General features: G+C 37.9%; 1 protein-coding gene across 1 annotated transcript; it reads right to left on the reverse strand.

The window, feature by feature from the left end:
* Window positions 1-7,019: 7,019 nt before the first annotated feature.
* On the reverse strand, window positions 7,020-21,818 carry ap1m1 (adaptor related protein complex 1 subunit mu 1). Its single transcript, XM_041993040.1, has 12 exons — window positions 21,632-21,818; window positions 20,739-20,895; window positions 20,492-20,559; window positions 20,253-20,383; window positions 18,095-18,242; window positions 17,790-17,916; window positions 17,499-17,641; window positions 14,345-14,416; window positions 13,895-14,053; window positions 13,501-13,626; window positions 8,182-8,257; window positions 7,020-7,785 (listed from the first exon to the last, which is right to left on the reverse strand). The coding sequence occupies exons 1-12, from the start codon at window positions 21,671-21,673 to the stop codon at window positions 7,763-7,765; spliced, it is 1,272 nt and encodes a 423-aa protein (XP_041848974.1). The 5' UTR covers window positions 21,674-21,818; the 3' UTR covers window positions 7,020-7,762.
* Window positions 21,819-23,163: the final 1,345 nt, after the last annotated feature.

Raw genomic sequence — 23,163 nt, forward strand, 5'->3', positions numbered from 1 at the left:
CATATATGAAGGGGTTGGGTGGGGGGGCACTTTTAAAGCTCTGTGGAGAGACCCCATCATTGTACCACTGAAATATATACCCATCAAACACGCTATTTCTGGTCTGAGCTTCTTCATGTGGTTGAAGTGCTATTTTTGCCTCACCCTTGAATTTTAACTCAGTGATATTGTATACCCTGACCACTCTCCCGTTGCAAATTATATGAGGAGAATCATCTGCAGATAGAATGAATCACAGTAGGTTATCGTAACCAGCACAAAGTCAAGCACCAGTTGTGCTGAATGTGTCTTTAAACCCCTGTCCCTAGGATGCATCCCAAAGGTTTATTTTTACTCAGCTGTGAATGGTTATGACAGCAAACCGCCATATGGCTGTAAGATTGAGTGGTCTTGGTGGAAAATGGGGATGAAAATTACAGAGGGAGAGAGTTGGTGTCACACAGGCCTCTCATTGCTGATTGGGTAAATACACAACTTTTCTTTGGGGCCAGGAAACAGTAACTGGTTTGGTTCAGGAAGATGATGGTCATGTGCTTTACCTGGCTTTAAAACTGGACACTGTTTATTTTGAACATATTATTCCAACAGTTGCTGTGTATTTCTGCTCTTTCTCAGCAGCACCATATTTAAAATTCACCCTAAATCAATAGTAAATGTTAGCAAAGTACATCTACTCAAGTACTTTATGCATTATTTTTAATAAAATTTATATGTTTTGCCACTTGATACTTCTGCAGCATTACATTTCAGAATATAATTTTCTACTTTTTGTGTCTGCTGTGACCTGTTTCACTCAATTAGCTTGTCAAAGGTTTTGTCAGGAAGGGCATCAGACATAAAACCTATGCCAACAAATCAATATATGTAATGTAATATGTAATATGTAATGTAATATATGTAATATACATAATATAATATGGGATTAAAAGGATGTAATATTGGTATTGATACTGTATATTTTGTGATGGCCCTGTTAATGCATGCTGTGTGGTAATGTCCATCTTTGTGAGATGTTACTAGAACTGCTGTGACTGGCGAATTGCAATCATCTATCCAGATTTGGAGAACCTGGAATCTGAGAACGTGGATATATAAGCTCCAGTTTCCCAGGAGACTCGTTCTCTACTCTCCTCCTTTTTGTTTGGCTTAGTCATCCAACTTTACACCAATGATTTTATTGACCATCCACCTCCTACAATTTATGTCTGGTTTCATTTTTTTGCCGTAATTAATTCATTTTTGCTTTTTGGTGTCTTGTTATAATACAGTTTTTCTTTCTTTCTTTTTTTCTTTCTTTCTTTCTTTCTTTCTTTCTTTCTTTCTTTCTTTCTTTCTTTCTTTCTTTCTTTCTTTCCTAATTTGTTGTTTTATGAAAAAGAACATCAGATATTACAATCTCAGATTTATGCTTGGAGAAAATTCCCTTTCAACTACATTGTTTGCATTTGTCTCTTTAATGTTTCCTTCATGTAATCCCTTCATGATAGAGAAAAGTAAGTCTTCCTTCTACTACTTTGACTGAATTTTAATGTCATGCTCATTTCAAAAATACTTCATAAAGTTTTTGTGACCTAATTTCATCCATAAACTAAAATACTCCTAACAGATGTTCCATTTCCACACCTGTGATTCACTCGCTGTTTTTTTTTTCTCTTTTTTTTTCCACCGGATCATCAGCAGCACATCTGGAGCGTTTGTCTGTTTGGGTGTTTTGATTATGAGTTTCTCAACAGTGGTGGTTTTTCAGGGACGATCTGCTCAGCTACCTTCCCCTGCCCAACTGTTATTGGGCACCAGTTTTCTGAGTAAGACAGTGAAGTAAAGTTGTTTTTGACTATTTACTTTGATGCTGCATATGTTGTACATGGCTTGATAGTCCTGGAGAGTTTGTTGTGGTGTGGGATATGCTGTACTTTGTCTTTGTGTTTACTTTGCTGCTGTCTATCCAGGTCTTTTTTCAAAGAGCTAGTATAAACAGAAGACCAGCCAAACTGAAAGGGAGGCACAATGTGGGATCTAAAACTTATTTAACCTAAGCAGGCAGGACCGTTGTCAAATGTGAGCTCTTTATTTGGATGGTAATTAACAGCACCCTCTGAAAATATAGCTATTGTCAACCACTAATCTAAGTGGAGTTGCTGTAAGGGGGCAATGAAGCCCCGCTGCAAACGACTGGCGAGTGACACTGATGTCAAACACATGTTTTCCCCCACAGCCCAACAGAAATAGACAAGCCTATTTAGAGGACTGGTTTGCATGCAGGCTCCAAGGACTGATGTTTGCAATCTGGGAGCCACAGTGGGTTTTTACATGATCAGTAATTCAGAAAGTGGTCGGCCAAAGAATTCATCTTGTGCCTCTTTGTTTTGCTGTTGCCATGCACTTGTGCTAAAATACCATTTGGTGCAACAGCCCGCCGTTAAGACAGCAGAAAGTATGTCGGACCACGTCCAAGGCCTATCAAATGTCCAGAGGAGCAAGAGAAGAGAAAACACAAATATTTTCAGTAGCAGGGAGTGAAACCAAAAGGCGCTCTGGTGGACACTCACAGTGAATAAGGGGGTTTCTGATTAGTGTGTCAGCGTTCATTACAGCTTTTACTGTCCAGATAATATCCAGATGTAGATCTGGTAGACATGTTAAAATAGCAGTTTGAAGAACAGCATGTGGAGGTTCCACCGGCACTGCTGAATATCTGCAATTGTCATTAGAAAACAAGGTGTCTCTGCTCTCCATGTGCACTTGTCTTTCTTTATGCAAATATGAAACATGAACAGAAGGTTAATAAAAGCTCTTTCGAGCCTTTGAACTTACATCTAACAGCCAGGTGTCCTGGACTATCTCAGACAGCAGACAAAGGCTTTAACCTCTATTGTGCGCCAAGAAAAGACTTCTCGATTACCACACTGCCTCAAGCCACATTTATTTAGATGGTTTCATTCAGTGGCAGAAAAGAATGAAAGACTTCCTTCTGTGTAATAAAACATAAATTATGTCCAGAGCTATTTATAAGGAAGACATCTTTACTTTTTTAAAAACAACTTCCTTCTCATACAAAGCAGACACGTCTATATTTGTTTAGCGGGGGTTTGTTTACTTTTTTTAAGTTTTCCGGTCCTATCTCAGAGAGCTGTGGGAGAAAGCATCATTCAAACTTTAGAATAGTTGTGTAGAGCTATTATAGATATGACATTTTCACATAATCTCACAGCAGTGTGGGGCATGTCATAACACTTTTGCTCCTCAGAATAGAGGAAAGACGAATGTATGAATAAAGAAAGCTTAAATACAAACAGGGGGCCATATTAGGAAAGCCATGCCTCTTGTCTTGGCTTTAAGTTTGGACAGGAGTAAAAAGAGGACACATTTACTAACTGGCAAAACAAACAGAGCTCAACTGACAGTAAGCTGTAGTGTCTTTTCCCCTCCGCTGCTGCCATAATAGTTTCCAGGGTTGTTTCCCAGGAATATAAGCAGCACAGCTTTGAAAGTTAGGCTAAGAAAAAAAAGAGGAATAATGAAGTCAAACTTCCATTTACTGTCAGAGAAACGTTTGACCCTCTGTACATAATAATAGTAATGTCTAAAGTTACAGTCTATTTCTTTATATCTAATTTGTGAAATAGTTGGAACTGTGGTTAATAAAAGCAGTAAAGGTAGAAGTAATATGAGTGTGACAGCCGACCCCAGTAGACAGCAGTTCCAGACTTTTCTGGCTTGCAGCCACTTAAAATAAAGCAATATCTATATTCTTCATCACAAGTCTATGCCATACATCAGCTATATCTGTTGTTACAGACTGAAATGTCTTAAAGACACCTGCGTAGATTGCTAGGAAATTGAGCAGCAATCCTATTATCATCCAGAGTGAACATTACACGTGGTTTGCAGCAGCATGGTAAGGTCTTGCCAAATGGCTGAGGAAACTAAAGTTCCTTCAATAGTAAGCAATATTACAGAGAAGTACAAAAAAATTAATAGTAATCTCCCTTTAATCTTCTGCTGACCCCTCTGATATATCCTGGAACTTCATGGGGGGTCTCAGCCACAGCTTGGTAACCATTACTCTACTACTCTCTAATAACAGGATCGGTGTACTATGACATTAACAGGGTTGTACGTGCTCTACTATACTTGCTGATTTTTCAGACTTTGGACGCCACTGTTAATGAGTCAGTATCCAAGGCAAAGTTTAACCAAAACACTAGTTACATGAGATCTAAAAGGAAGTGAATATAGCAACTGTTCCAAATGTTTACCCTGACTTACACTTTGAACCAATGACACAGCAATAAACAGATCTAATGTGAAAGCAATGATGAGGTTAGATGACTTTTTGTCACGTATTGTGCTGGGCTTTCTCAGCTATCTTTTAGCGATGTGTGGGTAGGAGACATTTTGAGATTACAGCAGTATCTCAAGGCCAGTATGGCTGAACACTCAGCTATATGTTCTTTAAACCAATATTTTTCTAAAGTCTACACAGGAGCATGGAAATTTTCCCTCTGCCAGAGACCTGCTGTAAAAACTAGCATGGACCACACACTGAGTTCTTCAACCAGAGAAACAACTATTTCAGGTTTCAGTGGGAGGAAGCACCCCTCATACCATGGCTTCACCTATAGTAAAATACCTTTTCTCTAATTACTGTCTTGAAGTGACTCAGCTGCTATTTGTATTTCACAATTGAGGGTGAAAGATTTCACACAGGATTACAGGGACACTTTGCATGCCAGAGAGGAACAACCTCGGCTTGACGTCACACAAGGATCAGAGTCCTGATGTGACACAAGAGGATTTCCCTCGGTTGCTAGGCACCAGGGTTCCGGTGTGGATAAACATGGGGTTCCTCGTGGCACACCTGTATTTGACATTGGTACTGCCATGCCATCGGATTTCAACCTGTTGCTTCATTACTGTTAAGTAACCATAGTTATTTTCCATTGCTGGAAGCTACTAGAAAGGATTAGCTATGTGTGGGCAGTGCAATGTTGGCATGGCAACCAAATAATACCGGAGGGGAAAGGTGAACTTTTTATTCGCCTGTTAGTGTGGTTATGCTGCAGTCAAAATGGGTTTATTTATTTTCTTTAACTCCTGATCAAAGCTAAAATCATTGAAACATTAAGTTACATTGATTTACATGTAGTTGCCATGACACTCAGATACAAATAATAATTATAATCATGATTTATAACATTATCTAAAACAAGGCTACTAGAGAGCATAAAGTGGGAAAATTTCTTTGTATTCATTGTGCTTTGGTAGAAGTATAGATATTATTTTTTTAAGGTGACTACTGTAGTCTTGCTACACACTTTAGAGCAACAAAGCTCACACAAATATAAAGATTTTGCACCCCAAACATGCATTTAAATCTTCGACAACATATAGTTTGATGCATTTAATTTCCAGATATAAAGATTACCTTTGCTTCCACCAACTACAGCACAATGATTGCCAATTATAAACCATCCATAAATGTATATTTATACAAAATCCCTAAGTTATATTACTTGTGATGCTACTTTCACCTGTCTGGTGAAACGTTATACTCTGCGTAAATATAAATTTTCTTTTTCAAACAAACTACATTTTAACCTAATTGAGCAACATGATATAACCCTGTTTCATGTTGAACATGTTTAAGTTAAATATTTTTGTCCACAATCAAGTTTTACAGCAACCAAGCTGTCTGAGCAATTCTGAAACTTGAAGTATGTCAGGTTTCCCCTCCAACTTCACAGCGGCTGAATTTGCTTCATGAATGCGTCCTTCTCATCGTGTGCCAAATACTATATTCACATGCCCTGCCAAGCATCACGGAAACCATGCTCCAGTGTGGGAGAGCAAATGTCGGCCAGGAGTTAGATGCTTAAATTATTATGCAAGTAACAGTTGTAATCATGCCAGACTGCGTAGACCCTCCTGTTTTCCAAAACGTCATTCAGGAGCCTTCTTAACCCTAAATGGTTTAAAAGCTTGATGTAGACAAGATAAAGGTAATCCGGTCTGAATGGGTGATTTTACCTGTCATTCAAATAACGGATGGGCAGTGCGTGCATTCTCAGGCGAAACAGGCCCCCAGCAAGTCTGATATTTGGCTAAAGCTGTAATTAAGTCTTAACACAGACAACTTCATTATGACATCATCTATGGATTAATTTTTTTTTCCAAATGCAGCAGACTTAAACATGTTTGAAACAGCTGAAAAACAAAAACACTCCTTTAAACAGGTTATGCTCAAATATTCAACAAGTTATCTTTGACCCCGTCATTCAAAGCAGAATGTCTGAAAGGAAAAAAGATGGCTGAAGATAACAATATCTTGAACATCTAAACTGATTGCATAGTGTTCTCTTTTAAGAAAGTGAATGTTTTGTCTCTAAACTTGACACACCTGCTGTGTAGTAGCTGAAAAGTGGAAATGAAATAAATAGGTATCTATGGAACATAACTGATAGAATCAAGTTTACCATGTACTAAGCGAATACTAAGAACAGTCTTGCAATTTAGGTCATGGTGACATAAACTCGTAACCTTCAGCACCTGCTGGGAATGACTCACATGAGTTTTGAGTATCCCCTTGCCTTTCTCCAGTCCCCTTGCAGGACAAACTTAAGCAATGACGTCATGCCGGACCACTGCAGTCTGGCATGGCTTGAACAATAACTAGTCTGTACTGGTCCATCCTACGTTTTTCTCTAACATGTCTGCAAGTGTTGACCACAGCTTGAGTCACATCCTTTCCAGTTCTGCTTGTTTATGGAGTGCTTGCACTCGGCTGCCTGTGATATTACGAGGCTCTGGGAATTAAAGCTTGCACTGTTTAAAAAAAGTTGAAGGATGAGGTGGAAATATCCATTCTAGGGTAACGGCAACCACACACCTGATACTGAAAAGCTCCTCCTCCATTTTCCCCCCCTATTTTCCCTCCCATTTAGCCATCCTCACTGTTCTGCTGTAAACTGATGATCGCAGAGACATCACACAAGAAATGATGCAAGAAGATGATGGAATGGTTTTCTCTAAACAGACATTTAATGATTGAAAAGGATGAGGTTACAGAGAGAAGAAAAGCAGGTATTGTCCTGTTCAGCTTAAACTTGCCATGTTTAATATTTTTTTGGAAAGCTGAACATCAAGGGAGTCAAAATGGACAAAACGGAAGGCAATGCTATGGCATGTATCAATGGCATCACATGGAAAAAAAATTTTACAAAAAGAAAAAAAAATGCTTTTAATTTACAGTTATTCATCTAATAACACTGAATTTAAGTTCATTAACATGTAACAAATACTGTATATACAGATAGTCAAACAGGAATTGTGGCAGAACAAAGCAGCTTTCATACAAAAAAATATACTGAGGCTGAATGAGTGTTGCTGACCTGTGTGCAGGCGATTACAGTAACTTTCAATGAGAATTGTAACATACTCTCTTAAACCACTCTGATAGGTTGTGTACAACTCTGCACCATGTACAAGGATGTAAACGTTACTCCTGCTTTCCTTGGTCTCCATCGTGACAGGAGCTGCGTAGCAGTAAAACATAATCACGATTTTAACCATGTCTAACTGAAGGCTCATTCTAATATTTGCATTGATCATGGAGGAATAGAGCTTTAACAAATAAAAACAAAAAAAGTAGATAGTGACAGTCCTCTGGTCTTGTGAGTACCACCTGCCATTGATAGCACATTAGTGGCTTGACTCCACCCAGTCGTGATTTCCACCTGCCTACACATGGCCGAGGCGCTGCCTACTGAGTCCGGAGCTGGTAATCTGGGGAGGAAATGGACAAGACTTAATCAAATGGACAAAGAAAAGAGGGAATCAGAGAGAAATCAAGTGTAGGCAGATGCTTTCCACCCAGAATGAATGGAATACAAAGGAAATGAGATGAGGATGTTTTGCAATTAGTGGCAACATTAGCAAAAGGACCAACATGTGCAACCTTGGTAATCTCAGCATGAAGATCAGGGAAGCTCAAGAAATAAAAAGTTCACTTTCTCACATTTCGCAGGACGTTGCCACATTGCCTCATGTTCTGCCGTGTATCCCCTTTTCATAGAACTGTATCTGTTCAAGGTCAGTTCCCACCGTATTGCAATGCATTACCCAACTATTGCCCAAGACATGCACATATGGGCACGCTGCACAACTGAACTTTTGCCCTACCTCCATTTTGGGTGATGTAGCGCACCCACGGCAGAGCCTGGTATCCACTCTTCTCAATGATCTTCAGGTAACGCACCTGCCAGGGATTAAACAGAAAACAAAGCTTTAACAAAGACATCTAAGATACATAAAAATAAGGGTATTTGCAACCTGTTACATCCCTTTTACCATGAGTGGCTCAAATTTTAAAGCAACAAGGAATTGGTTAAGTCTAAGAAGCATAACTTCATGTCATAAATGGTTTGTAAGCATGAAGGTAGAAAATAACCCATTTTACACATTTTCAGTTCATGGTTTAAACTACTGATCCTGCCCATGGTCATGTGTGTCTGAAGGACAACCCAGTAGAAATATTGGAAGTGAAACTTAATGTTTAACAGGTTTAAGGCAATAAAACCAGCTAGCAATTTCAAGCCTGTAATTCACCTGTGTGTCTTTGGACTTTGGGAAGAACCAGGACACTTTGCAGGAAAATGCACTGAAGAGAAAATGGAAACTCACAAAGCCAAAAAAATAAAGTTTAAATAAAGATGATGTGCTTATTTACCAACTGATAACACTGATTATTAATAGCTGAGTCTTGGGGATGTGGCACATAGCAGTTACCGTTCCTTTCTCTATATTGTCATTGTTCTTCTCAAAATAGTTCATTTAGCACTAAAAATAATAAAACTGCTAAGAAAATTTATGTCAAAGTTTTTTTGCAACCCTGTGTCATAGTTTTAATTTATTCAAGCTGAAGCTGTAAGCATTTTCACATCTGATCATGATCAAAAGACACATTCAGAGGACTGCACCTTTAGGTCTTTGGTAAGCTCTAAGTTGTAGTAAGAGTAGTGTTGATGAGGAAGCAGTAGTATGAGTCACACTGACAAGAAAACAGGTACAGATCAGCTTTCAAAGGACACAAAATGTTCATCTATATAACTGTAGTTTTTTTGAGATGCAAAAAAAAAAAAAAAAAAAAAAAAATCGCATCAGCATGATCGAGATACGACTTTCACAAGTCACTGAAAAATATTTCAGCATGCGTTACCACAGATCTCAATTTCGAGAATAGACTCTAAAAATACCCTGTCATTCTCGAGCATTGCAGAACCTGACTGCACAATATTTTAGGGAAATAAAACTCGTTTGGAATTTTTGCTTTTGTAGTTTTTTTTGTTTAAATACTCAAAGATTACTCCAGTTGTCTAAATGATGGCTTATATCACAGTTCTCATAGTAACAACATGCATAACTGTGCCAAACCAAACTCATTACAGTTTGTGCACCAGTGTGATTCTGCAGTCAAAACTTTCTCACCGAATCTTCAGTTGTGAAAAATAAATAAATAAATACAGCAGCTGAACTTGCAGGGTTGAAAGCACAGCCATTTTAAAGCCGGCCTGACCCCTCGCCGCAAGATGTGGCCATGCCGAGTCGCCACTACGGCAGTTCCCAGCTGAAAGCAGGACAGACAGCACAGGAATTTGTAGGTCAAGTAGCAGCGGGGCCTTTGGTAGTGCCTCTGCACCGGCCGCCTTGTTATTACCTTCCAGTGCTCAGTGAGGTCAGAGCGAGGGAGCGCCGTGGTCACCAGAGACATGACGACAAGCACACAGACGCGGGATCACCGAGTCTGTCGGCACAGCACTTCTCCTTGCACCCTGCAGCCAAACATGCACTTGGCCTGACCGTGGGTACGCAGTCAGCAAAACGGCATCAAAGGCCAACCTCCACAAAATATCATTATGGCTTGTAAGATGAGAAGGGAAAAAGAGGATGTTTGTAGTATCTCGTTTGGTAAGTACAGACTACATGTGTGGTCTGGATTTATCAGGCTTTTGGTAGACGCTATGGCCCAAAAACCAACTGCCAACTTGTTTGGGCTCTCTCTCACCTACAGAGGCAAAAGGTTTGAAAATATAACAGCTCTGGTCTTATTTCCACTCAGCCGACGTGTGGGGTTACGCCATTTTCTAGTTAAATTTATAAGGTGGAGTTATGTGCATCATACATACTTCACATGTGCGCTCCCCTACACTTAGTGGTAGAGTTAAGAAGAACTTTCTCATGCTTTGATATTAACATGTGTCTAATTAAACTTCACAGCTTCTTCTCACACGTAGAGCGTGGAGTTACTGGCTGCATTAGAGTCTGAGACCCAGTCAGTTTCTGCCCTGTAATAAGAAAAAGGATGCAGGCTTGACACAAAAGTTTGATGGGAATATGGCTCCTTGTTAGTTTACCCAAAGACGGATGGGTCCATAATAAATGCAAACATGGGAAAAGTTTGCTTTTGGTCACTAAAGAAAGTCTTTACTTGGGAGCTGGAGTTCATGTTTTATATCCTCTCAAACTAAAATAAAAGATTTATTTTTACCCACACTGAACCACTTGTTGGAGCTGTACCTTGCTGGAAAAAAACATTTAACATAACTGAGTGAACTTCAGCAATTTGCTGAAATATACTAAATCCCAAAAAACATACCCCCCGGATGGTGTGTAGCTTTCAGAATCAGAACTTTTCAGTGGTGAAGCAACAAAAACAGCAGGGGAAAAAAACAAGAAACAACAACTGAGATTCACTATTGATTGTATATCCAAGATGTGGTTTAGTCTTATATGTCTCTTTATGTCTACTTAACTGAATACTTCAGAGCGTCTCTGACTCTGTACTTTAGATTATAAAACCTGGTCAGCCAATCAACTGAGATATTATCTATGATAAAAAAAAAGGCAGCATTTCTAATATTTTTGTTTGTTTCTTTTAGGCAACTAAACATCACCTACTAATAGCTGTTTAATGCTAGGATGAGACAGCAAATGATGACAAACTTTAAGACCAATTCATTTGAATTTTCCATCCATCCATCCATCCACCCATCCATCCATCTATCCACCCATCCACACATTTAAAAAAACTAAGAGTTTCAGACAGACCACTTCAACCCTCATTACTAAAGCAATGATACTTTTGCAGGGTGTGTCCCAACTGAAGTGAACAGGAAACACTTTGGTGTTTGAATACAAGTCATCAAGATCTGTATAGACCACAAAAAGAGGATCCATCACCAAAACCCAGGTTGACACTGTATCTACATAAACCGCACTGGTCGCTGCAGTACATGACTTCAAGCATTAAAAAAAAAGAAAAAACACATTGTGTGCTAAAACTATCTTTGAGTAATTTTCATTTGTATGCAGTCACTATTTAAAAAAAAAAAAAAAGAAAAGAAAAAAAGATGGGTCCTTTTGTTGGTTCAAAACCAGATATTTTCCCAAAACAGTTTTGCAGGTTCAGCATAACAAGTGTCTTTGTACAAGGTAAAATGCAGGATATACATTATTATATTATACAATATAAATACTATATTCTGTTTTTTTTATTCACATTTCACACAATGTTCTAATACTTTTAAAACTAGGGGTATGAATGATGAATGAATTGCTGTATGTCACGAATATACAGAAAAATATATACAAAATATATACAAAAAAATACAAAAAAAAAATGCATTCATGTTCTGGCAAAGAACATGAATACATGCATGAATGCATCGAATGCATCGAATGGCTAAGAAAGAAGAAGGAATTATTTTATTCAATATCAAATTCACTTTTGAAAGAGAAGAATTTTCATACTGACCCAAGTAACACACATGTAATTAACTTTGGTTTGAGCTTCTTCTGTCCGAGTGGGCTGCATGATGTCCATACAATTTAATAATGTTTGACTGACAATTAGAGAAAATCTGGGAAAGCTGGAAAATGTGACCTTTTAGCTCTTTTAGTGAGTCATACAGAAAGTTGTATTAAAGGTTCAGATATAAATGTGAGTAAGCTGAGGGGAGGGTGAGCATTAAAGTGCTTCTGAAGAACACAGAACTTATAGCCAAAAATATGCTGCTCGTTATTTATCCAACTTTAGGAATTAGATGTTTATATGCAATGTAGATACATCCTCTCTTACTCAAACACCTAAAATTTAACCCTCAGTAACCAGGCTTTTTTAAATGAATGAATGAGCATTTGATTAGCAGAAAAAGTGATTCAACTTTATTGATTTTTCTTTAACAAACACACAAACAGGATTAATTGTAAATCAGTAGCAGAATTTTTGTTAAATTTTTCATATTTTATGTTTGGTTTTTGGTTTTATGGACTAGAATTATTCTTTGTAATCACAGTGTGATTTTACTGCAGAGTCTGAGATATTCTGTCCATTTCTCATTTTTGAAAATATTACAGTTCTGAAAAAAACAATTGAGGGAGTGACCGTCTACATGTTGATGATTTAAATTAGTTTAAAATCAAAACAGGAAAAGTTTATCCCTCCCAAAAGAAAGATTTGGAAACTTAAGTATTGAACTTAAGAAAAGGTCTTACTGTTAGTTAACCTGATGCCCTTTGTTTTAAAACTACTTTTTTCAATAAACGCATTAATGTTTTGCAATGTCAGGTTAAATAATAAGCCGATATCCAAGAGTTTTCTGTCACATCTCTCTCTCTCTCTCTCTCTCTCTCTATATATATATATATATATATATATATATATATATATATATATTACTCTTTTTCTGGGTAAAGAGCTACAATGTAAAAACCTGGAATGTACTTAAATAAGTGTACCTAAAGAAAATACAGTTTTCCTGTTAGACAATAATATGATATTTTCTAATTAAGTTAGCACTGTTTCCACTCACCAAGACATGGGAAAAGTTAACTTAGTGTTGTGTAGCTACACATATAATCACAGGACAACTGTGATTATATGGTAAGTACAGCACATCTGAGCAAGTCTGTGGTCAGCATAAGAGCAGCATGAAATATAACCATTAGCTTCTCTCTTTATTGTATACAATCAAAATTCAATTAATCTACTAACTTGTTGCTAGAAATGACATTTTATGCCACTGGTAATTAAGATAAAAGCAGAGGGCCAAGTTCAAGTTGATGTGCAGTGGTTTTCTAGTTGCTTCAACAGCAGAAATGAACTTCACCACTGAAGGAGTTTAACTATGCTCCCTTACTGCCCCCACTGGCTAAAGTCAGGAAATATGTGAATTGTTTAAATTCCTCTGGGAAGCGAGGACAGCTGTGGTTGTTGCCACATACCAAAAATTCTGAATTCAAAAAAATAATCAAACAGCAGGTGAAAATATGAAGCATTTGTATATCTGCTCCTACATGGTTTATTACAGAGGAATGTGTTAAACTTCAACTCACTCAACAGATGTGCTAAATGCTCTAACAATAAACACCTTTCTGTTTAGGTTTGATCAACAATTTGGGGAATTAACTGTTTTAACACAGGTCACGCTGTGTGGAACATACCTGGATCCCTGAAGTGGTGAAGTAAGGGATCTCAAACTTGACACTGATTGGTGGCTTCCCCTCTTTGTCTTCAGCCTCTACACTTGGCAGACCGAAGTGGGCTCGCATCAAATACTCCTTCCCTCCCTGTGACAAGTTACAACACAAGCTTTTGGACATGGGATTGAAAGGAACGATAAAGTTATTGTGTTTTAAGATGCGAAAGAGAAACCACTGTGTTCTGATGAGAGGAAAAGTTTTACTCGCCAATAGTTAACGTTAAAAATAAACAGAAACATTTTAATTTATTGCAAAGAAAAAAAGCTAAGTGTGAACAAACAAGAATCCAACCATAAGATTACTGTGTCATTTGTAACCATAACTATATAACTCATGAGTCATGCTTTGTGCTCACAGGGAAAGACTTGATTGACCAGACGATCTCACTGTTCTCAGGCACCCACTTCACGCTGCCCACAGTGGTCTTGAATTTGGGTGAGTCAGCATCCGTTGGCACAGGAATGTGAATCTCCACGTTGTTGGCTGTGGAGCGCCTTTTGAACTGGCTCTTTGCCTAAGAACCAAAACAAGCAGGTCAAGTCCAACACGATGTGCAGCCTCAGCGAGGTATTAAACCAGGACTTAAGTCATTGTTTTAGAAAAGCATCATATTGTTCTGCTTGACAGCAAGATACATGACATGGTAATTCTGGTAATCACTGCAGTGTACTTTGCTAAAACCAAGAACACACTTGAAACCGGCCTGAAATGCATCAGTCAAATCATTTCTTTTTGTTTTGTTTCCTTGACAAGAACCCTGACAGCAATGATTCAGCTACATGTGACACGGCTAAAAGTGACCAACCTTAATCATGTACTCGATTCGACTGTGGGAGTGCTTCTCAATAACAGACTCGATCCAGATCAAAGGCTTCACCTGCGACCCAAACAACACAAGAATATCAGCAATTAGCACACAGACTTTTGAATCCACTTTCTTCATTTGTTAAGAGCATCCCAGTTTAAACAATAGGTCACAGACACCACCTGGTGGGTAAAAGCTATTACTACAACAACAATGGACTCTTAAGTAAAGGACATAAACTACCTTTGTTTTCTCTGATACCAACAATAAGCAAAATAGTTCAACGCTAATATTTGCACTGAGTGAAATCTGCCTTGTGTAAACTCAGCATTGCAGAGGAAAGCTGGGGAAATGCACAGATTGCGTAAAAATTTGGGAGGCACTTGACAAAATGGGATTTTGTAACATCGTAGTCATTCATCAAAAAGATCAAACTCCCCAGAACTTGAGCTGGTGCAAATGCCTTTTATCACCATCAACTGAAAAATATGAACAAAAAAAAATGTATTCAACTCAGATCCATTGGTATAGATGTGCTGTTTGAGGCTAAACAATAATGATCTTTACTTTTTTCATCTAAATTGCAAATATTTCAGATGAGGATTGGTTACCAAAGCAGTACATTTACAGTTTCAAGCACTGTATCTCTAATTCACACACTTCAAATCCTTGAAAGTAGCATATTACATTTCAATTTTCAAAGGTTTCAAGAACATGTTAGAATTCTGCACATTTCACTATTGGCTAACAATAGCTAAATCTGTTCTTGTTTTCTTTCAGAGATTTTTTGGGGGAACTGGTGGAGGAACAGGAAGGTGAGCAGAGAGAGAGGGGGACGATGGCAGCAAAGACCCACAAGCCAGGACAAAGTCTAGTCCTGAGGCCTGTACTACGAAGCATGATAAACATATCCTGACTATCGCTCTATTACCAGGGTTGACTTACCCAGACATTTAGGACCTGGATAAGTGGTACTACAAAGCTGGTTTTCAACTCAGAGTTTTTCCATCTTGATCAGTGCATGCTCACATAAAAAGGGTGGTGTCTGTAGTGTCTGGCCAGTCATAAACATGCAGAAACCTTGTCTGCGAAACCTACTACGCCATGGAGGAGCAGATAATTATTCTTCAGAACAACACATCTTCCAGGTTAAAAACAACACTGTTGCCGCAGCAACAGCAAGGAAGGAATGCTGGCAGAAAATTGCTGACTCTGTTAAGGTGCAAATTCGTGAGATTTTACAATATTAATTCATCGGACAATATAAACAAACAGCAAATCAGAATAAATATCAGAAATGGAAAAAAAGAACAAGTGATTAGATTTTGGAGGTGATCCAGATCACTGCCTGGATCCAAGAATGTCTTTAAAGGATTATTTACTATGGGAGGGATAGGGATCATTTTGATATTAGAGCTTCTAACTCAAAAATAATGCCCACAAATATTGGCAAAAATAAATAAATAAAAAATAAACTACAATGTCTTGGCGGAGGTCTGAACTTACTGAGTGCTTCTAGTTTCCAATGAGTTCTGTTAAGGCTCTGCACCCCGTGTGAGTGCACTTGTGTTGAAATATTATTTCCTCACCGTGTCAGCACGAGTAGTTGTGCATTCTATAAATTCATGGTTCTGCAGTTCAGCCATGTAGGACCATTATCAATCATTTTATTATTTCGGATGCAACCCTAGTGGAGCTAAACAGACTTGGGAAGTCAAGAACAAGTACAAAAACATACGTCAAAGTGGTAATTGACGAGGCTTTGTTTCTTCATCAAAAGCATGCATCTATCCCTAAAAACTCCTTCTCCCATAAGCACTTCTCCTATGATCCGTGCACCAAGGTCTACAGAATAGGCAGGACATTTTCCAAGAGAACTGATGAGGTGAGGCCTCTATATTCGATCTCAAATCTACAACATAACCTGCTCCTGAGCAGGTTAATTGCTCAGCTTAAGTTACCAGGGTGAAATTCCCCAGTAACAACTTAACCAACATCAAAGTACGGAAAACCCCAGGTTAACCTGAAAGTTACCTGATAAGAGAAAATCTACCTTTGGGGTACAGGCCTCCTTAGTATTAGCAGATGGGTAGCTCAGTTGGCAGAGCATCCATCTTTCATGTGGAAGACCAGATGGATTCGTCCAGGGGATGAATATTAAGACCTTCTGGTTGGATCCTTAGGCAAGACTCTTAATGCTACTGCCTAACCACTGTAAGTAGCTTTGGATAAATGAGTCTGCTAAATAACTGTAATGTGATGTAGTATTAGCCATTTATATCCCATGGAAACTGACTTTTTGATGGATAAACATCAAAAGCCCAAGTGCAAGTGAATGTAGCATGTAATGTACTCCTTTCTGTTGTTCTACATCAACACTACCATATTCTTGTTCTCAATGCAGCAGTCATGCAGCATTATCTTGTAAGCTGCCTACATGGATAATTGTCTGTAGGAAGATGTAAAAGTCAAAATGCTACCAGATGTAATCACTATGCAAAGTTAAACAGCCAAGTATAAACTTTGAACCCTGATAAAACTCGGGATTTGTTTCAAATAAAGTTATTCTTGTGATCAATTAAGTGTTTGTGGAACTGCAGGATTATCGTAACAACTGTTGACAAAATATCACTGGCCTATTTTTATAATAATAATAATAATAATAATAATAATAATAATAAGCATTTTTGTTTGTTTAATATTACACTATGATACATTCATTTAGCAGATGCTCTTATCCAAAGCTACTTACGGTGGTTAGGCAGTAGCATTAAGGCTCTTGTCTAAGGCCTAAGGCACCCAACTGGAAGGTGTTAATTTTGTCTCCCGGGGGAATTGAACTTGGACCTTCCGCATGGGAGATGGATGCTCTGCCAACTGAACTAACCAGCCACTTAACCAGTCTTTTTCCCAGGCTCTCAATTACACGCACCACCCTTTTCCTGTCTGTGCCCCCTCATAAAATATTTCTAGACCCAGCCCTGTTTTCATTCCAGCCAGATTGATGGTGTACATTCAGCATAAACCTGATTTTCTATTACAGTGGTCAGTGTGGAAAATAGATGAAGGATCAAATAAACTGGAGCTTGAACCCCTACTCTAATCCAGACTAAGGGTTCTCCAAGTGCACTGGTAGTTAAGACACCTTACTCACATGAGTATTGAGGCGGTATGACATGAGCTCAAACTCTCCATCAGGAGGAATGAAGGAGATGGTGCGGTCATTCTCAAAGCGAGACAGACGGACACACTGGTGAAACTTGACATCCTCCAGCTCCACTGATTTACTCTTTCCTCCTGCATTCAAATAAAATAATTAAATAAATACATTTTTAAAAATTTAAAATAGTCTAAATCAGCTTAAATTAGATGGACTCAATGTAACTTGCAAAAAAATTTTAAAAATCAAAATTTAGCACATGGGTGGTACAAAGAGAGAACTCACGTCCAGTGTTTTCAAACAGAACCTTGTCGTTCAGACCCAGCCGCAACTCAGGCATTCCAGACAGGAAGACACGCATCTTAATGGAGCCAACAATCTCACTACGTAGAACATTACCATTGGCACTGACCTGAATGATATTTGAGGGGGGGCAGAGAGAGACAGACATTTTAGGCACTTAAAGAAATCAGAGAAAACCACAAGATCAACTAGCTAATTGTGTTGTGACGCACACAAGAAGGAAGTTTACAATCCCTGTTACTGACATTCCTTAAGCAACACAGGCCTTTCAAACAAGGAGTTCTCACCAGGAGGTTGACTGACTCAATGACGTCCAGGAAGACCTCGTTCTTCCTGTACTTAATGCCCTCTGACCTCCAGGAGACAGCATTGGTGACTGTGGCGGGGGGTCGCGGGGCGCCAGTATCTAGCTTGTGTCCCTCCTGGGTTATGTATCTGAGATGCAAAAATGTAAACACTGAGGCAGAACTGAGAAAAGAGGAAATTAACTGTCTGCAGCGGTGTGTTCCCAGAAGGCATCAAAGAGGAACAGACTCCCATGGTTGTAAGGGAGGATTGTCTGACTTATTGCTGTATTCAGAGAACACTTGGGGGATATCCAGAGTTAGCCTGCACATATCTGCTTCAGCCACAGCCCTGTAAGGTCAAACAATCATTTACAGTTGCTAATGATGGAGACAATATGGTTTGTTTGACTTGTAGATACACATAAACAACAGAACATTGCGGGAAGGAAAAAGGGCCAACTTAGATTAGCAATGTTTAGGGAAGTTTACAGCAAAGTCACACATTTAAGGTCAATTGTACATCTGTCCTCCTCCAAGCATTGGGGAGTACTACAATTGCTACACAGGTGTTGTAAGAGATGACAGACACATCCAAAGATCCACCAGAAAGAAAAATTAAAACAGATGGATTTGCAAACCAAAGAACTCCAGTATAAGATTTTATACATAGTTATGCAACAATTTAAGCACCATGGTCTTTCTTGTACAGAGTCACCATCTTGAAACACCCACAATCCAACAAGATGCATATCATATACATGCTGTATTATGAGCAGGTGCATTATAAACTGCCAGGCCAAAAAAAGATCACACACACAAATGTTATGTTGAAATAACTCAAACAATTGCTGTGGCACCTTTTCAATATTCTTGAAACCTACTGCACAGAACCTACTGACACCAGATTATTTGCTAAGTTAAATTTAAGTGGTGGTCATTGTTGAGCCTGGTGGTTTATAATAGACTAAAGAAGAGGGTGGTGCACGGCATGAACAACAAAAAATAAATCCTGCATGTGAGATTGCGGGTGTGCAGATTTGTCTGTTCTTTGTCCCCAACCGACTGTTGACTGTCAAAACATAACAGTCCAAAATCACAAACTTAATGGAAGAAGATCTGATGTAACAAAAACAGAAAAAAATATAATAAACCACTAAGAACTAATTTTCCATTATATTTCTTAAGACAGATATAGTAAACATAACAAACTAGAACTAACCCCACAACCACCCAAAGTATTTAACAGCCTGTAAAGTTTGTGTAAATACTAAACTCTGATTTGTAAGCAGAATAAATGTTGTTCTTTTTCTTTTCAGATTAATTAAAACAAGCTGTAGATATAATGTTAGAAAAAGGGATTTTTATTTGTCTTGCATTTTGCAGCACTAATAACAAATAAATAAATCAATCAAAAGATTATTCAACTGGGACTGAAAACAGTCCCAAAAATCTGTATTTATGTGCATAAAACAGCATGTTCTCTGTGACAAAAGAGAAGTAAAACCTTGAAATACCACAGAAACCTGTTTACACTTAAAAGAAGAGGGAATATTTGTATATGTGAGGTAAATGTGACTAAGCGCAGTAGAAAAGGTTAAATAAGCAAATTATGATTTATAAAAATAACGTAATTATTGTATAAACAAACATGGGCTGTTACAGTGGCCCATAACTGAAATATCAGCTGTTTAGTTTCCACTGTCCAGTGTGTTCACCTCCACTGGGTTTTCAGTGTATTCATTGCTTGATATTCTTTATTTAAGGTTTGACTGACTAAGTACAACATCCTTGTCCTTTGCAGTTCTGTCAGGAGAACTGGGACTCACTACTATTTACCTCAATGACGCCTTAATATTTTAACTAAAATACGTAATAGAAAAAGCAGATGAAACTATTCTGCATATTTTCTTTAAAAAAATCTGTAGAAATTGATGAGTATAATAAATGTGGATAGAAAGGCCTGATCTTTCTACAGAGAGACCATATCTACAAGATTCTGAACTTCTTTATTTGAAATACAAACAATGCACTTATGAAGCTTATGAGTTTGAAAAGGTAATTTTCTTTTTTCTTTTTTTTTTCTTTTAGAAAAAAAGGCTAATTTGCAGTGGCAGTCTTGTTGCCTGATCCAAAGCTTGAATAAATAACATAAACTTACTCTTGTAGAATCTTGCTGTCAGTGGTCTGAGGATATCCAAAGTCCATCAGCTCATCCATCAGCTCATATATGATAACAAAATTGTCTCTAATGCTCTCTTCCTCCAACTCTTTGAAATACTCTGAAAATACCTTAAGAACACAGATACAGATGTTAATATGCTGCTGTAAATATATGACTGTGTTTGTGTTATGAACTAAAACTTTCTTGAACCAAAGTAAGTTGTGCTTTGTTCTTACCTGGACAATTTTGTACAAGAAGGAGAAAACCAGTGAGACACTGGCATTTTTCTTGGATGTTGCAACCACTGTTGTGGTGAGTCGTGAGTCAAGAATTTTTGTGACAAAGTACAGTAGAAGTCCAACAACATCCAACAAATACACCATATATATATATATATATATATATATTCGCATACATACATATATAACAACATGTGTGATAATATCTCAGGCATGAACACAATGTGGAAACCAGTAAGGATACAGTAGAGATTGTTATGTTTGATCCACATGAAACGGACTCCCCCATGAGCCAGGATAGGAGAGAGCGTTCCCTCCTCCTCCTTGTCCATCAGAAGGGTCATGAAGTGCTCGATCTCAGACATGTCCACATCTCCCCGATAATTTCGGCACACCAGCACCTGAAAAGAGAATATAATGTTCAGCTTGGAAAATCAGTGTTACTGAATATAAGCAATTTGGTCCAGCACAGCTGAAAACCAGAGAGCTGTTAAAATGGTTGGTTTAGAACTGCTAATAAAACTATTTTTTACACTACAGCCACCAAACGTGCTAAATACATTTAGGTCAACGATGTTCACAAGTAATTAAATAATTCATGGATTCTATTCCACTGTTAGATAATATTGCATTGGGGGGTGGGGGTAGGAATATAATTAGTATATGTTAATTTAAACTGTTTATGTGCAAATAACAAACATACCCACTACACACCAGCTGTTTCACGTATTTGTATGTCAATGTATAATATTTTTTGACGAACTGCTCAGTAGATTTTTATGTTTGGTACAAACCATATAAATATTTGTTTATAAGTTGTAGAGCGACTACAATAACTAAACTTTGACATTCCCTGTGGCCAACGTCGTCAGCTGATTATTAGTCGGCTAGATTAGATTTTTCTTCACGCTATACCTAAACATTCTTTAGTTCAACAAATCAGGTAACTTTGAAACTATTTTAGATGTGGATAACTTATTTAAATCCCAACCCAAATATTTTAAAAAAGCAACACAATGTAATAAATGTTGTCCTCGTAGCAGATTAAGCCACATCATAATCTGTCAACGAAGAATGTGTTAGCTAGCCTGCTAGCTAGGCTACCATTAGCTTAGCAACGTTAAACCGTTATCTTACCTTTCCTTTTAAATCCAAGACATACACTGCGCTTGCAGACATCCTGAACTATTTTGCACGAGCTTAGTTCAGCTCGTTATAAAAATTTGCTGTTAACTTTCGATTATTACACTTCAAGAAAAAAATCAAGGAAGAGACATTCATTCATATTACTGAACAGAAGAAAACGACCCTTTCCTTTTTGTTATACTACCCGCATCTCTATTGAGTGCCCCCTGTAGAACAGGAGGAAGCACTACAAGAGATAGCAAGAGTCTTTACCATTGAAATTAAGATATTTTGCTTATGTATTTGTTTTTTAAATTGTTTGCTTATTTATTTTTCCCAACTGCAACCATTAAGGGGCTTTTCATAATATGAGGGTCACATGAACTAAACAACAACTTAATGAGATCAAAATAGTCAATAACAGCTTAGCTTTTTTTTTTTTTTTTTTTTGTGTTAGAATGATCATCATTTTAAAATTAAATATGCTCATTTTAATTTCTCCAGTAAATGTTAGAACAGAAAGAACTGGTCAGAATCCAAGCTCTAACCTGCTAGGGTTTTTAAATGTATAGCTCCCTCTGCTGGGGAAAAAACATGTTCTGCACTAAATAGCTTCTTTTGGGTGACGCTCTTCTTACTATTCAATGATCACCACAAGATAGCACCATTTCAGCTATTTAGATTTTCAACACATAAAACTTCTGCTTCTGTGGATGCTTCAGTTAAATGTGACAATAAATGGCAGTACATGTGGTGTTCATATTGGTAGTTTGTCAAAATCTGTGACAAAGATTAACTTTTTATTGTCAATGTTTAAACTTTGATGTAGTGGTTAGCTATGCTGCCTCAGCGCAAAGGTCCTTGGTTCAGATCTTGGCTGGAGACCTTCATTGTTAAGTTTCAAAGTTCTCCTTGTGCATCTATTAAACCCAGTGCAGCTGATGATCCTCTTAGTTACAACTGTTGATTCGCAAAGCTTGAATGGCAGCCAAGCAACAAACACTGACATCATCTCAAGGGGGGAAAGACTGAAACATAAGCAGAAGTATTCATGCACCTAAAAATATAGCACATATTAATATGTCAGTGCATTGTAATGCACAAAGCCACTGGAGTGATTATTGAGCTGGTACAGGCTTAGCATTAAAATAACTTTAAAAGCCTCTGCTCAAGAAGATTAACCCAAACAGCTGGAGTATAGTGTGGCAACTTTAAGGGCAAATCAACATTGTAGTTTAACACAATTAAGTATACTTGAAGCACAGCCTGCATGATGGGATTATTATAATAAAAGCTGACCATAATTCTGGTCTGCACCTCAGCACTGAATTTGCACAAGACAGCTGCATCCACCCATTCTGACTCACACGGCTTGTTAGAAGTTACAGAACCAAATATACAACATTTGTTACTTCCCGTTAAAAACACTTCTATACTCAGTTTTTACACCTTGGCAGCTAAGTTGTTAATGGACATGTTTTTACAGAAGCCTCAGAGCTGAAAAGGGCTGGCATGTTTGCTTTACTCATCTTAGTGAGTCAGTT

This window comes from Melanotaenia boesemani, chromosome 8 (genome assembly GCF_017639745.1).
Source record: "Melanotaenia boesemani isolate fMelBoe1 chromosome 8, fMelBoe1.pri, whole genome shotgun sequence".
In the NCBI taxonomy this organism is placed as follows: Eukaryota; Metazoa; Chordata; class Actinopteri; order Atheriniformes; family Melanotaeniidae; genus Melanotaenia; species Melanotaenia boesemani.

Bases quoted from the DNA above. Each gene is read 5' to 3' on its own strand.
- ap1m1 (XM_041993040.1), bottom strand. From the start codon at position 21,673: ATGTCTGCAAGCGCAGTGTATGTCTTGGATTTAAAAGGAAAG. The intron at 18,243-20,252 runs GTAAGTTTATGT...TTTGCATCTCAG, and splicing joins GACAGCAAGATTCTACAAGA to ATACATAACCCAGGAGGGAC. The intron at 14,054-14,344 runs GTTGGTCACTTT...TTTGGTTCTTAG, and splicing joins GAATCGAGTACATGATTAAG to GCAAAGAGCCAGTTCAAAAG.